Genomic DNA, 15589 nt, shown 5'->3' with positions numbered 1-15589 from the left:
CTTTTTGACCTTTCATAAGTAAAATACACTACAATTTACTCCAGAAAAACAATTTTCTTGGTACAATCCTACATTCTTGCATACTAATGAGGGATTCAGACACATTCCAAGCTGAACAATTTTCTTGCGTCAATCCTGTCCCAGTAACAAACTAAACCGATTATGAAAATGACCCCTTGACAAAGCTGGAATAAATTTTCACTGAAAATACTTTTTGGGTGTTTTGTATGAAATTTGTTTTCACTGATTTTTGACATGATCAATGTGAAAAAATAGTATACTCGCTGGATTTTATTTTACCTGAATCATTCCTTCAGCGAAAATAGTGAAAATAAAGTATTTTATAGTATTACCGGATTCTGCCGTAAATTCGCCCAGGGCCGTTAAACGGCAGTTCAGGTTTTAAAAAAAATAAAATGGGACTAAGAAACCGCCCAGGACGATTTTTCGCCAGTTGTTATTTTAATCTTTCTGATGCCTAAAAGTTTCACTGTAGTCATTGACGCCTATTCAAGAGTATTGATGTTATTGCAACTAGCGTGAATGGGTTAGCTTTATTTCGCCGATGAGCTGTTATCGCTGTAAATAATGTTAAATTATTTTTCAAATGCTCAGTTTATCTTTTGAAAACAACTAATTTTTTTATTTAAAAACAAATTATGCCGCTTTCCCATCAAAATCCAAGCCAAAAGATCGCACAACAACATCGGCAAATCTTTTCCGTGCTGAGTTCAATAACATATTTAACTGTGCTATGGTAATTTGAATACGTTGGCATTATCCATCGTTTTCATTCGTTAATTATCGATTTGACCTGTCAGGTCAAAGAACACCATCTCAGGTCAAATATGGCAGATATTCATTTCTACAGCATCGAGCGTTGAAAATCATTCTATCGAAATCATTCGCTTACGATGAAATAAGTTGAAATTTATTTGCATTTTATAACAATTCAACGAATTTATTTTTCGCACGTTATTATAACCATTACTAGGTAATAATCAACAATTGTAAAACGCAGCATGACCAGATTACGTTACCACGATCATTTGCTACTAAGCAATGCAGTTGTGTTCGTTGTTATTTGAAACTTTTTTTTAATTTGAATATACTTTCGTTACTGATAAAATGAAACAAAAATTTGGCGCACGAGGTTCGTTAATGTGATTTTTGTGGAGAAAGATGCGCGGTCTACTTTTTAATCCAGCTAGAAAACAATGTATACAATTTTAGATTAGCTTCAGCAATAGTTTCTTTTGTTTTGGGTGGTCTAACTGTCGTGTTGAAAATCGGCGTAGGTGGATTTTTCAATGAAAATATATCCCTCTAAAAATATTTGATGACAATTTTTTTAAAATTTGAATCCCAAATAAGGGCCCACCAGCCGTGAAACGATTTTTCGGATGGGCGAATTTACAACAGAATCCGGTAGTTGTTATTTTAGCTTTATAAATGTGATTGCATTGGTAAACCCAAACAGGTGGCAAACACCCACCAGTAATATATTAGTCGGAATCCCATAGGAAAGAATGTTGTGACAAGGACATGCACTGACAACAGAAACTTGGCACAGGCTGACAGCTTCATACTTCCCATCTGACTTATAAAAGTGGTTAACATGGCTATTCTGTTAAACATTGCTAAAACTTGGTAGCATCCACATACCTTGGGTTTAGCTTGTTTGCCTTTCCCAGTTTTACCAAGGAATGGATGCTGAACAGTAAAATTCTGTATGAATGATTCCAGTCCTAGTTGCATCATGGTTTCCCTAAGCCATTCAGTTGGCATCACTCTGGTGAATAAAAAGGATACATACTTATACATATTATACATACTTAGGCAGTAACCATACAGTCACACTGCTCTACCTGTGTGATGTCAAAAATACACCGGTCACTGGTAGCATAGTGGTTGTCGCATCAGACTCATGATCGGTAGACCCAAGTTCAAAACTTATGTGAAATATTTTATGGTATGAATATTGACGAACGGCGGAAAACATTTTGAAATTCAGGAGAGATGAATATTTGTAAATCAATGTGCACAGAAAGACTAAACATTCAACTTGCGCTAGTAAATAAACTTTGAACTCTCAATTAAATGTGATGCCAAACTGAGGTATTGAAATTGTACATTTAGTACTTATTTCAGGCAATCTGCACATTTACATAGTATACATGTTCATTCATATATTTCACATAAAAATCGCATGGCCTCAATAATGCACTATAGAAATGGTATCAAAGATCCTGTTCCAAACAATAGAAATGCTTGATTTTTTATTAGGACTTTTCAACATTGATTAAAATGACCAGCAGTCATCCATGTTGAATCAAATCACTAAACAAATAATATAAGGTTATTACGAGGATACTTCTAAGTATGCATGAAGACATCATGGGAATGTCGAAACCCAAAAACTTTAGAACAGAATCAGCAGACTTCCTTGTGCGGAGGCTGGTCAAATCCTAGTGGCAGCCATGTTTGTTTGTATTATTAGAAGACGCTTACGTGAGTAATCATTCCATATTTGCATTTTCTTATATGGTAGGATGAAAATACCCCGTAAAATACCGCAAAATTATGACACGCTGTAACTTATGGCGTTACAGTGACAGATGTATAATAACATACTTGTTAGGATGGAGACAGACAAACAGGGGTCAAAACACTTGTTAGAATGGCGACAGACAAACAGGGGTCAAAACACTTGTTAGGATGGAGACAGACAAACAGGGGTCAAAACACTTGTTAGGATGGAGACAGACAAACAGGGGTCAAAACACTTGTTAGGATGGAGACAGACAAACAGGGGTCAAAACACTTGTTAGGATGGAGACAGACAAACAGGGGTCAAAACACGTGTTAGGACGGAGACTACTAAGACTAATAATAATAATCACCCTGACATATCCAAATGTCTGCTACTACTAGCAAAGTAATACATGTACTACCACTTACTTGTCTTTGTTCACCTCTTGTATAACTTGGTTGGTGTAAGTAACACAGTCCTGTTCATAGTAAAACTCTCTCTCTACAAGACCTGGTAACAGGGCATTCTCAGAGAAATAAGTACCGGCATTCAAAGGTTTATAGGCAAGTGCCAGCATCCAAACAATACCAATCACGTAACATAACACACTAAACGAGGGAAACCAATAAAATAAAGTCAACTTATCAGAAAAGTCAAACCTACATGAATGACAGTTTATACGTTATCACACTCTATCTGTAAATATTCACTCAATCATATCTGTTTGGGTTGAAAATGTTAAAAAAAAAAAAAAAAAAATGTGTTTCACACTGAAGAACTGTTCACATCTGAGCATGTGCAATATAATATCTCTTGGTGAGAAATAGCACCACCACAGTTAAAATAAATAGCATGACCAGTAAAAACACAACTGGACATTCACTAATTTTGTAAAATTACAAACTCCTTCTGTTCTTGAAGACTTACCTGAACTTATTGCTGTATTTCTTAATGAAATTTACAAGCTTTTCTCGCTGCTTTGGATCTGACAGCAGTGCCATGATTGATCAAAGCCTTTCTATTGTTTTTAATCACTGCTGCAATTGAACCAAATCATGTAAATGTACAAGGTACTCCTGTGTACTACAGGTTAGGTTTGGGTCTACAGCATGACAATTTTGCTGTGTTTATTTGTGGATTAAATAAAATCTACAATATCTTTTGGCATAATACTTAGAAAGCTATGATTCCACAATTATTTGTGAAATTGATGTTCCAGAATTCACCAATTTTTTGGACAATACATGATTCTTTTTTTAATTATTTAGTTGAGAGATTTTTAAGTAATATATAACACACATATTATTGTGATCAATTAATTTACTTGACTAACATTAAAATTTACACAAAACTTCTATGTATTTTTCAAAATTAAAGCGAAATTAATACATTACCACACAGACACTTAACACCCTGAATTTGAATAACCACATGTCCACAATTCTGCCCACAACGATTCAGAATGGATTTTAAGAACAAGAATATTAATCCCTGCTTTGTCAACATTACCAGACAAATTATTCAATTCAATTTGACACCTAAAGCCCCTGTTGTCTAGCTTCAAATGTCTAAATGATATTACAAAGGATATATTATACTGGGCAGGGTTCTGCCCAGCCTAATTTGAGTGCCGGTCGCTAATTAATATTCATGAGCTAATTAATATTCATTTTTCCATTCTACTAGCTACGATTTAACTACTTTAATTATTTTAACTTTTTTTTAAATATTTCAATGTAAAATTAATCTGCTTTGATAAAAGTGAAAAAATATATACACTTTAGTTTCGCAATCACGTCTAAAATACGTATTTTGAGACATTGACCTCTGACCTGGCAGCCATTTTTTTTTGTCAAAGCATGTCATCCGATTGTTACGGCCAAAGTGGAAACAAGAATTTAATTGTTTTCTTTTCCAATGGAATGCTAGTAAATCACATTAATAGTGAGAAATAAGTATTCCTTGTATCGCTGACTGAATATAGCCTATGAATTTAATTTTATGAACAAGTCATGAAGCCAAAAACATCAATGAAGTTTACTACACTCGAGTGCAAGTGCAGATTAAACGAACGACAGCTTGATGTATCGCTGCCGGTGAAGTGAGCAAGTTATTGTTCAACTCGACAAATCCTACACACAACTAAACTTGCAATGGTAATCCTTCTTTCTGTTTATTTATCGTTGTCTTCCCTTCCATTATCTTGATGTACATGTACGACTTATTCCGATCTGGTTCATTTGTTAAAACTAACAGAATGTCAATCGGAGGTTAAAACAAAAACAGCGGTGTCTTCTTTCATTAAAGTTTTGTTGTGTGTTAATTTTTTGCATTGTGTTGTGTGTTAAAACCAACAAGGACAATAGAATGATGGTCCAGTGGCAGACATCCTGTGTGTATCATAAACAAATAGAATAGTGCCGGTCGCCAACTTTTTGTCCTGGTCGAAAATTCTGAGTGCCGGTCGCTAGCGACCGGCGCCGACCAGCATGGGCAGATCCCTGACTGGGTACTGGCATATAGTAGTAAAAAATAGTAATGGTAACACTCATCCATTGTTTTGAAATTTGGCATATTCAAATTAGCCGCATGATACATTTATCAGCCAATTAATTAGTCACTTCTTGAATGTGAAGTGGAGTGAGTACAGCAAGCAGAACAGCAGTTTCTAAATGCAGTTGAATAGATTGTAATACGACATGTGCAGACAACAACATTTCTCGAACAATCAACTACTACTACAAGACTCACAAGACTGGTTTCGACCCAGTTGAGCAAGGCTAACCGAGTCGTGACCTCGACATGGTTCGTAACCAGTCTTGTGATTGGTTGTTGACAAATGCTGAACAGGCCACGCCTCCAACTGTGCCGTGCGTTCGGGCAAACCGTTAGGAATTCCTAAATGGAGTCAATTTGTGTAGTTTTCTTGATTTATTCTTCAGATATCAGTAAAATGTAGGTAAGGCTTTGGCGAAATTTGAAGGAGCAACTAATATTCTTCAACCTGGTATTTTTTTTAGATTTTATTTTTCATTCTTTTCGTCTGTTTTTTCGAGTTTAAAAAATGTGAGCTGGCTGGAGCCTTCATCCCTTGTCTATTTCTTACACTAGATACCAGCCGATGCCCCCCCCCCCCACCCCCCCCCCCCACCCACCCCCGCTCATAGAGACTGCGTATTACAGTTGATTATAGTTCCTGGGCTCCCTGTGGTTACATTTGAAAATAATGGCAATTAACGATGACGGTTATCTGTGCATAGTTATGTGCTTAAATGCAATCGCGGTTAGTTGTAACATTACCTGCAGTAAATCACAGTCCCTCTATCATGATAGAGGGACTGTGAGTAAATGTATGCAGATGACACAAACTTACCTTTCCCGTGGCCGCGGCCATGTTGTTAAACCATGTGCGCAAAGGTGCTGCGCACTAGCATTTACCTTAGTCTTGTACGTACTACTTTCCCGTGAAATAAAGATTAATAGAAAATCAAATAAAATAGCGACAATGACCTCAATTACATATTAGTCTGCCTATTGGGAGTTAAAACAATCCATTATACAACTTTAATTGTGAGAAATTATGACTTTACTTCAACTTTAAAATAAAATAGGGGTTTGTGGGTATATGATTTGTTGAGACTGTGGTAAGTTAAGGTCCAAAATGGCGGCGTTACGGAACGGTGTCTCGCATTGTCGGACGTTTTTACGAGTGTACCCAAACGTAACAACGCCAAAGGTTTGTAGTTTTTGCTTACAACTTGTCTCGAATAATGAATGAATTCTCTCCCCGGAATCTGTGTATGACGATTGAAACATTTAATTCGAAAAAAGGCGACCGGCATTTCACGACCCGGTGGAAGGTCAATACAGTCACGTAGACTCGTAGTAAATGCAAGTCAATGCAAATATACTTCTCTGCACGTGTCACAATATTGAATGGTAAAGAAATATCGAAATATTCTGTCATTTAGTGTGTTCTATTGAGAGTATTTTGGATAAATCTCGTTAATTAATATTAGAATTACTAGTACTGTACATAGTTTTGAGAATATGAACTCCATGATCTGTCACCTTATTGTCTTCAAAATTTCATTTGCATAACTTGCCATAAGCCATAATTGTTGTAAAAACAAAACACGTTCTGATGTTAATTTTCTTTTATATTATTTAACAACCTTGATTAATCGCATTTTCTCACAAACACCCAAATAATAACTTGCATCATGTTCGCTTCATTACAGAACAAAACTTACTCTTAGGGGTGATCTCATATTCAAACATGCGGGTCAAACCTACGAAAACCAAAACCGCCCTAAACCACCCAAACAAAACCCAGTTTTGCGGTTTGGAAGTTTAAACAATAGACAGTGAGGTTCAGGACGACCGCACGAATTTACATAAAAACTGTGGTTCGAACCGATTTCATTCTCACCTCATTCAAGCTGTTTATTTTTAGGATTGACAGAGTTTACATTGCTTTTTGCTTACCGTGTGCCTTGCCTAAAAAAACACTTTTATATATCTGTGAACAGCGTGCTGAATAAATTGTTTTGTTTTGATAAACTGTTATGCTCGAGTCGCAAATTGAGCAGAGGACGTGAATCAGACTTCATTGGGCTGGACAATTGATATGTGTCTCTGACAGCTATTAAGTATCAAAAGACGAACATTTGTTGATACAAAGTTGCACTTGAGACATACGCTACTGTGTTCAAGCCTTTACTACTGTTGCGCGTTCAATTTTCAAACAGTTCTTTCAGGAGTGCGGCATCGCAAAATCCGGAAAAACAAATGCAGCGTACGATCTGCTGCACATCGGTTATTTGCAGTTTTTCTTATTCAATTTCCAGTGACACGAAGTATCAAAACAGAAAATTAAATTAAATGGACTTGCGCTGATTATTTACGGCTATTCATCTGCAGACGAGACTGCTTATAAAAAACGAACACTGACCTCTGAAAATACCTTATTCATAGAGTGCCTTGTACCGTCGCCCAAGGCGACACAGTGCACATTGCGATATCGCAGTCGATGCATGCTGGGTGACAAAGGTAAATTCTGATTGAGGTAACCAAGATGGCTGCGTTGAGTGCATGATTTTCTGCGATGTTTAAAACAACACCTCGCTGCCTACTTCGCCCACAGTCCCTCAAGGCACTGTGCTTCGATGTATTTTCTAAAATAATCGTTTATTTTTAATTAACCGTGAGTTCGAAATGTGTGCATTTTGTCACAGAAAAGCAAGATATCGGCACCGGTAAATACCCGTAATTTCCCCGCAATGCCGTCAGCTGACAATGTTATGGTGGTCGTAGCGCCGGAGTCGTAGCATTAGCCCCGACTTTAGTTTTGACACAGTGATAGAGGGACTGTGGTTTTCAGATGCTTTCGTAGAAAAACAATGTTGCCATTATTGATTTAATACTTTCATCATATTTTGATAACTCGAAGTCTCACAGACTTTACAAACTTAACCAAAAAATGTGTTCTATGAATTTATGAACTGACATGGACACAAAACTGACCGTACTTGTTGCGGACAAAATGTACCAGTTCGCTCCATGGATAAACATATTTTACTGACTATGCCAAATATATATATATATAACGTAAGTAATTTATCCCAAGAAGCTGCTCATTAAAATTCTAGTGCATCTTTTCCCTGTTCTGTTTCAAACATTAATTTGCCATATACTGTGGAATACTTTATTTTCGCTGGAATTAATTTTCGCTGAAAAGGCTTTTTGGGCGTTTTGTATGGAATTTATTTTCATTGATTTTTGATGAGTTTAATGTGAAATATAGAAAAAAAAGTATATTCGCTGGATTTTATTTTCACGGAATCATCCCTTCAGCGAAAATAGCGAAAATAAATTCCAAGCGAAAATAAAGTATTCTACAGTATATCACAATAGAAAGGGTTTATGGTATCACTTGATTCACATTTAATGACAAAATATCACAAACCATCACGTCTGTAATTAATTCCAGATAAATTGAATAACAATAACAATTGTATTGACTTGTACCAAAATGTAAGTTGTGGGAAACAGATTATTATTACCAATCACAAAAATAAATAAATATAATTTTCATCACACTTATAAATGACATGATGAAAATAGATTTGTGAAACAAATGCAAGTTTGTTTTTATTAGCATTTACATGTACAAGACTTGCAAAGAAAAAAAAATCGCTGCTGTAATTCTTAATACTTCAAAATATAACACTTGGTATGAACATGGAGCTCCATAGTATAAATCTTATTTTTTTTCCTACTGAAACCAGGCTAAAACAGTATTGTATTGTTCTGTTGTTTGTTTTCAGTGGGGGCGTTAATGGGCAGTTAATCCAGAGGTTAGGTTCAAACCTACTACTAATTTGCATATTGTAGGTCTAGTAGGTCTGAATAGGGCAGGCCGGGTTTACCCAGGTTAACCCAGGTTTGACCCAGGTGTTTGAATATGAGATCACCCCTTACATGTAGTCTTACTAGTCTCTATGATTTTCCCAGGCCCCAAAATTCTATGTTTTCATTTCAGAGAATCTGTACCCCAGACCATTCGTCCCGGGGTTATCGCTATCGCCACACGAGACTCCAGCTTGTCTCCTATACAATTTGACTGCGCACATCCAGAAAGTAGATGTAGCTGTGATTGGTGGAATACTAATGAGTTGAGTGTCAATCAAACGCCCACGCTATCTTTAGTAAACAAAGTCACGTGACACGCGCCATTTTAGTTTTGGCAGGCGATTTCAAGGCAGCACGCTTAACCCTTTCGTTCACAGGTTGGGAGATATTAGAATGACTGACAATTTCACGCCACTGTTTTACATTATTGGCGGATTTTTCTGCGCTATCAATCTTTCTCTTACAAACTAGACATAGATGAGACGACAGAGTCGCTCCTTTCACAACGTCGCGCTGGATCAAATTGGAAAGACGATTTCCATAAGTTATCCCTCCTGCTTTTCCTGGCTTGAATAAATTCACACACGACTTTAACTGTCCACAAACTCGAAGACTACACGAACACAGTCTACAATAGTCGTCCGCAACAATATGTATGTATTTCTTCGGTGTACTGATGCACGAATGCACTGTGACACGGTGTTTCTCGGGTGTTGCCATCGCTGAGAATGCCGCCGGCGCAATTTGTCACCCAACTCGCGATTCTGTTTATGCAACATTTTATCAATATTCCCTTTGACAAAATCGCCGACAAAAGCACCGCTTTGCTGATCTTTGTTCTATAATTCTTAATGCAAACACCGACCCTAGTAGTAATTAGTAACGTTGCCTAGTACATATGAACGGTCGTCATTGCAAATCGAACATCCTTTTGAAATTTGGACGTCGGGCAGGCGATTTCAAGGCACCGCACTTAAATATTAGCAACATATTTTTCTGAGCGGTTATTCTCTTTCAAACGAGACATAAATGTGACGACATAGTCGATCCCTTATCCACCGCTAAGAATGCCGCAATGTTTCGTTCGTTTTGCAACATGCCACAAATCGTCGAAAAAAACACCACTTCGACGGAAGCTTGCGTAATAAGGGGGTTAAAACAAGAAAACAAATGCCATGTTTAATACATATCGACCTGTTTTACTTGCGAAAGATAACGGAACATGAACTCGTTTCGTGCGACTTCGGAACCCGAAGGAACACACCAACAACGTTGAATTTACCCGCTATCTTCCAAATATGGTATATTAATTTATTCAGTTGTTTATTTAGAGTGACGTCCGCGGTCGAATGCGATTGGCTATCGATGTCAGTGCAAAGGTCATATGAATATTAAAATTAAGTGGGCGGAAGGAAAATTGTATAGGAGACAAGCTGGAGTCTCGTGTGGCGATAGCGATAACACCGGGACGAATGGTCTGGGGTAGAGAATCTGTTATGTTGACATACTCTTCCTCAACTGTAAGCAAGTTAATGTGTGCACAACATTTTACTTATTGTTTTGGCTCTCAAAATGAATATCATCATTGGTCGCCTTGCTCCATTCATGGAACTATAAACCCTTATAGTTCCATGCTCCATTGAATTAAATTACTGATCCTTGTAATGTTATGATAGATTAAATTGAAATAGACTGAATATGCAAAAAAATGGATTTTTCCTTCACCAACCAGTGAATTTTAAACCTAGTGCAACATCAAATCCACTAAAATAACTGCCAGTGAATATTCCCCAATACAATAGTTGCGTTCACGCACAGCTCCTTAGCACGGGCTAAGAGGTCAAATTCCTTAGCCCGTGCTAAGCAAACGTGCGTGAACGCTTAGCACGGGCTAAGGAATGCTAAGTACGGGTTAAATCTGATCCGAATTTAAGACGCGGTCTAGACCCTTAGCACGGGCTAACGAGGTATGTGCGAACGCTCGCTAAGCGCCCTCTGCAGCGACCTTTGGGTGTGAACATTATGCACGTGATCAAATACATCTAACTTTCTCATTCCCAGAATGGCAACCGAGCTCAGTGTACACTCTTCCACACCGATCGGATCGCTGTAGTAGAGCGTACAGCAGCTCCAATCGTAGACAAAATAAATATGGTTCGCTGTCTACGACATGCATTAATAAAACTCTGTATTTTGTCATTGTATACTGCTTTTGTGCAACCAAATAAGTTGGGTTCGTCTTCTCTCGCGTTCCTGTGCACGTCGCTTCAAAATTAGAACGAAAAATGTCAGCAGCAGAAATAGAACCTCGCGCGTGTCATCCATATTTCGTTCGTAAATAGCGGCTTGCCAAATGTCACTGACTGATGGCGCCCCTTAGCCCGTGCTAACGACTGGCCCTCTCTGTTCGTGGACGCAATTTGGTCTAGCCGAAATGCGAATATGCTAGATAAGCCTAAATCAGCTTAAATCTTAGCCCATACTTCGTGTAACGTGAACACAACAAATATTAACTAAAATAGTTGTATGATTTTTCAATATTTGCCTGTACTCCACAAGTTATGTGCAACCAGAGTGGCTAATTTACATGTTCTGTTTCAGAAATTATTGTTATAGTGTATACATGTATAAAATTTTCTAAAATATGCAAGCATGATGAAAACCAAATATTAAAGCGAGGGAGTCGTCATCTGTGCATGCGTCAGATGGCCATAGCGTGTCATTGTTTACAAACAAGTGCTACCGATGAGCCTTTGCGTTTTTAGCGTGTGTTATCTTCGCTTGGGACTTAATTCCCGCGCGTGCGCAGGTGACAACTCTTCCACTTTAAATGAGTTTAGAGCGTATGGTGGAGAATAGACCTTAGCCAAAGCGCGAGTGCCATACAACTAGTATTCGCCCTGTAAATGTTCATTTTCTCTCATAATCAACTAGAGAGAATGTAACACCATTTTATGGGCAAAAAACTGTGCTATAGTTTTCTCCAGTCAAGGAGACTTTGCCAAGCATTAGTAAGCATTTGCTTCTAAGGTCTCGTAGCTCTATTATTGTATGATTCTCATTGAATAATTTCTCATTTCTTTCAAGGCTAACATGTCTGCATTTGCAAAATTATCAAGTGGAAAGAAAATGGTATGTATTGTTTTCTTGTGATGTTATATTCCAATAACATACGGTACCAGTATAGTTTACTAGGATGGTCAGGTCCACGGTGTTGTAAATTATTTTGGATTTTTATGTTGTATTGCATTTCCTGTGTAACTATCAGGGTTCTCCCCAGGGCTTTTTAGCGCCGAGGTCCGCGGCGCTATACCTGTGAATCTCGGCGCTTCACTTGGGACCTCGGCGCTATGTGTTCCCACCTCGGCGCTTGATTTCATATTTGACATGCCAATATCAGATGTGAAAAAGCTTTGTTTGCCACGCCGGTCGGCCCCGACTGTCACCCAAAATTAGTGACCACCACGGGAATGCTTCCGACGAGGACTATTGTCTGATTGTTGGTATAATTACGTACCGACCGACACGCATCCTGCCAGTCGTGGATTATAATTTATAAACAATAGACCTAGTCGCACGATACGTAGCGGCTAGTCAAATTTGTGGAATTAGCACCTCTTTGTTTGTAAGTAAATACTTTCTGCGATAGACACAGTCATTAGATTGAAAGCTAAAATTATTTCAAAATCAATTCCACCTCGATATAACATGGTCAAATCGGAGTTCATGATCAGTTCACGCTACTCAAGAAAAAAACAACGTGTTTATTGCGTGATTTGGTAAAATACATTTGAACTGTTATCATTGCGAATCATGTAAAAACTCTTCTTTCAAGACCTAATTTACCTTTTAAAAATTGCAAATCACCTCTTTCGAAAGCTGTCATGCAGTTTTCAATGAAATCGATGCCAACACATCGTGCTACGACATCGCTTTACTTCCGCAATGTAATTTTTATGGTCACTACCATTCGGAAAACATCGGGTTCTACCGGCATTACCATGCGGCATTTTGATTGGTTAGTGGAATTCTTGATCCATCGGGTCAAAGGACACATGCTAATGTTTCACAAACATCATGGCGGGTCTGTTTTTTTTACCGAAGTGATCAAAAATAATCGCTCCCGATAAAAATAGGTCGGATTTTACTTACATTTCATATCAAAAAAAAAAAGAAGTAAAATTTGTTGAGGAATTATTGCTATAACTGGTGTATAACATGGCCAAGTAAGTTATGTCACGTCGTAACTTTGATGATCGTTTTGAAGCTTTATTTGTTCGCTCATTACTGTAATTGTAAACGTTTTAGAAGTTGATGGTACGAATAATAAATTACAACAATACGTCAATTAATTACGTGATCGATTTTTTGAAGGAGAATGTTTTTGGAGTGAATAAAATTATGAGATTCGTGAACATAAATCTGGCTTAACGTTTTGAATGAGTTTCCTTCAACGTTTTACAAAACAATTAAATTGCAACAATAATGTATTTATGTTTGTTTTTAGTCTGTAGCATTTGTATTTCGAGAATGTTTCAAACTCTTCTAAATTGTGAAACATAATGTGTTGATTCCATTAAAAAAATATTTGCCTTGTGACTGAGCTCACTAATATTCATAATTGTAAATAAGTTCTGTTAATCAATGAAGGAAAGATATGTAAATGATATGCAAATTATTATGCAAATTAGCCCCGGCGCTATGCATTTTTTCTGGGGAGAACCCTGACTATTACATCATCCACCAGTCATATAAGCTGAGGGAACTACAATGAGCCGTATTGTCCTCATGGTGGCTAATTTGCATGGTAATACATAATTTGCATATGTGGTCGACTACTATTGAAAAGGCATAGAGAGAACGTTGAAGTATCGGTTGTTGATCAACTCCTGCCATCTACAAATATTTATAAAAATAGAAGCGGAAAAACTTAAGTTTGGGGGCAGTTAAATAAATCAGTGTAAGGAAAAGAAGATGATGCATAAATTGAATTTTCAATGTCTCTGTCTAACATATATTACTATGAACTCAGGGATCTAGCCAGCCCAATGTGAGTGCAGGTCTGTCATGAATATTAATTAGCAATGAATATTAATGAGTTCGGTCGCAGTGCAAATATTTTTAGCCTTCGCAAACGAAGTCTGCCGAAGGCTTATAGATTGGGTTCCGTTCGTCTGTCTTTTATCTCTTATATGTAATTCTCAATGCCATACATATGCATGCCAAGTATTTTTTTTTGATTTGCCAAAGTTTCATTGTGTTTTTCTGTGATTTTCAACATTTTACTAGTAAAAATGATGTAATTTGCCAGAAAAATCCAAGTTTTAACGACATCTCACAAGAGAACTGGCATACCGTATTGCGCATGCGCCAGTCTAACCGCCGAGGAAATCGGCGTCGTTTTCGTCTGAGGATATTGTATTCCGGGACTGTATCTTTCTTTGCACAAGGCTTATATAGATTAAATTCTATCTCAAAGGTAAGAAACTGTGCTTATGGTATTTATTATGAACTTTGATTATCCTTTTGTGTCCTGACTTTAGTGAGAAACTAGCGATCGCACTCACACTTTGCCAGAAAAACAGTCCTACTATTAGTTCAAGAACTGGTTATGAAACGTGTAAATCGAAAGTTTATCTCGTCATTTAGGAGGCTTGGGGATAACGTTTGGCATATAAAATACTGGAATAATAAAAACGTAAAAGTTTAGAACACGCTGATCGTAATTCTGTTATGCACGATTGCTATTTCCGGTGTTCATTGGCAACTGCTAGCAGATTGAAACTTGGTTTCGTGACGACATATTAGACTAGAATTATCGAGAAAACACAAGTCAAGTTCGGCCAACCGTGACTGCTTGAAAGCAATGATGAAATTGAAAAGTACTGTAATTCAATATCAATGAAACTATCATCACTTTTAAAATTACCTTTGAAGTAAATATGATACCCGAGTGTGTTACTACACTCGTGACTGGGACCTCCATGCTCCATGCGATGTTGAAGTTTATCAGTAAAACGAACCTCTGTCAACAGACACATTTTTCCAATCAGCTATTTATTTCTGAAGTCAGGGTGGCAATTTCAATGTTTAGCTACCATATAATTTATCTCAATTATGAGCAGGAAAATAAATTACGGACCTCGATTGAGATGGATTTAACGGCTGGCCATGTTTTTTATTGTTGAGCATTAAGGGATATGTGGAACAATATTGGGGAGGGGAATGATGTTGACTTAAAGTGCCTGTGCAATGCCCACCCTCACGTTTCCCATTTTAGATCTGTGTTCCACTGAAATGGGCAGTTATTGCTTTTTTTGCTGAAAATGATTACTCGTATCCAAGTAAATTTGGAATATTTCTCGTGTTGTAGCCACGCCCACCTATCCTGAAACGATCGACTGTTTCCGGATTTCCGACTCTCGCCGAAAGTGCGCGGATTTTAGAAGAGAGAGAGAGAGAGACGTCCGGCAAGTGTTTCAAATGAGTTGACTTTTTTTGCGATCATGATTATCGTTTTATAGAGACCATTTAGTCCCTGTTAAGTAAAAGGTAGCAATAATTTTAACAATGACACGAAAACGAAGTGTCGGACAAACAGGAAATTACACAGCCCTTACGCACTACTAATTGTTTTCATTT

The 15589-nt window shown here is 37.5% G+C and overlaps 2 protein-coding genes across 3 annotated transcripts in view; one reads left to right on the top strand and one right to left on the bottom strand.

Annotated features, from left to right (window-relative positions):
• The window catches only part of LOC102801754 (GPI-anchor transamidase component GPAA1-like), a 48889-nt gene extending 42945 nt beyond the window's left edge, over nucleotides 1-5944 (bottom strand). Inside the window, exons 1-4 of one of the 2 annotated variants that reach the window (XM_085499927.1) lie at nucleotides 5907-5944; nucleotides 3461-3570; nucleotides 2962-3141; nucleotides 1666-1792 (exon numbers count right to left, since the gene is read on the bottom strand). In XM_085499927.1, coding sequence (XP_085356053.1) covers nucleotides 1666-1792; nucleotides 2962-3141; nucleotides 3461-3534 — 381 coding nt within the window. In that variant the 5' untranslated portion in view covers nucleotides 3535-3570; nucleotides 5907-5944. The remainder of the gene's footprint in view (nucleotides 1-1665; nucleotides 1793-2961; nucleotides 3142-3460; nucleotides 3571-5906) is intronic. The other variant, XM_085499928.1, reaches the window with a different exon arrangement.
• Nucleotides 5945-6163: 219 nt separating this feature from the next.
• The window catches only part of LOC100375623 (cytochrome c1, heme protein, mitochondrial-like), a 31765-nt gene continuing 22339 nt past the window's right edge, over nucleotides 6164-15589 (top strand). Inside the window, exons 1-2 of the mRNA XM_002734978.3 lie at nucleotides 6164-6269; nucleotides 12035-12079. Of these exons, the coding sequence (XP_002735024.1) occupies nucleotides 6195-6269; nucleotides 12035-12079 (120 nt within the window). The 5' untranslated portion in view covers nucleotides 6164-6194. The remainder of the gene's footprint in view (nucleotides 6270-12034; nucleotides 12080-15589) is intronic.

The sequence above is a fragment of the Saccoglossus kowalevskii genome, chromosome 6 (assembly GCF_978046115.1).
Source record: "Saccoglossus kowalevskii chromosome 6, keSacKowa6.1, whole genome shotgun sequence".
Classification (NCBI taxonomy): domain Eukaryota; kingdom Metazoa; phylum Hemichordata; class Enteropneusta; family Harrimaniidae; genus Saccoglossus; species Saccoglossus kowalevskii.
The sequence above is the reverse complement of the archived record's forward strand: the minus strand, read 5'-3'. Positions and strand labels throughout refer to the sequence as shown.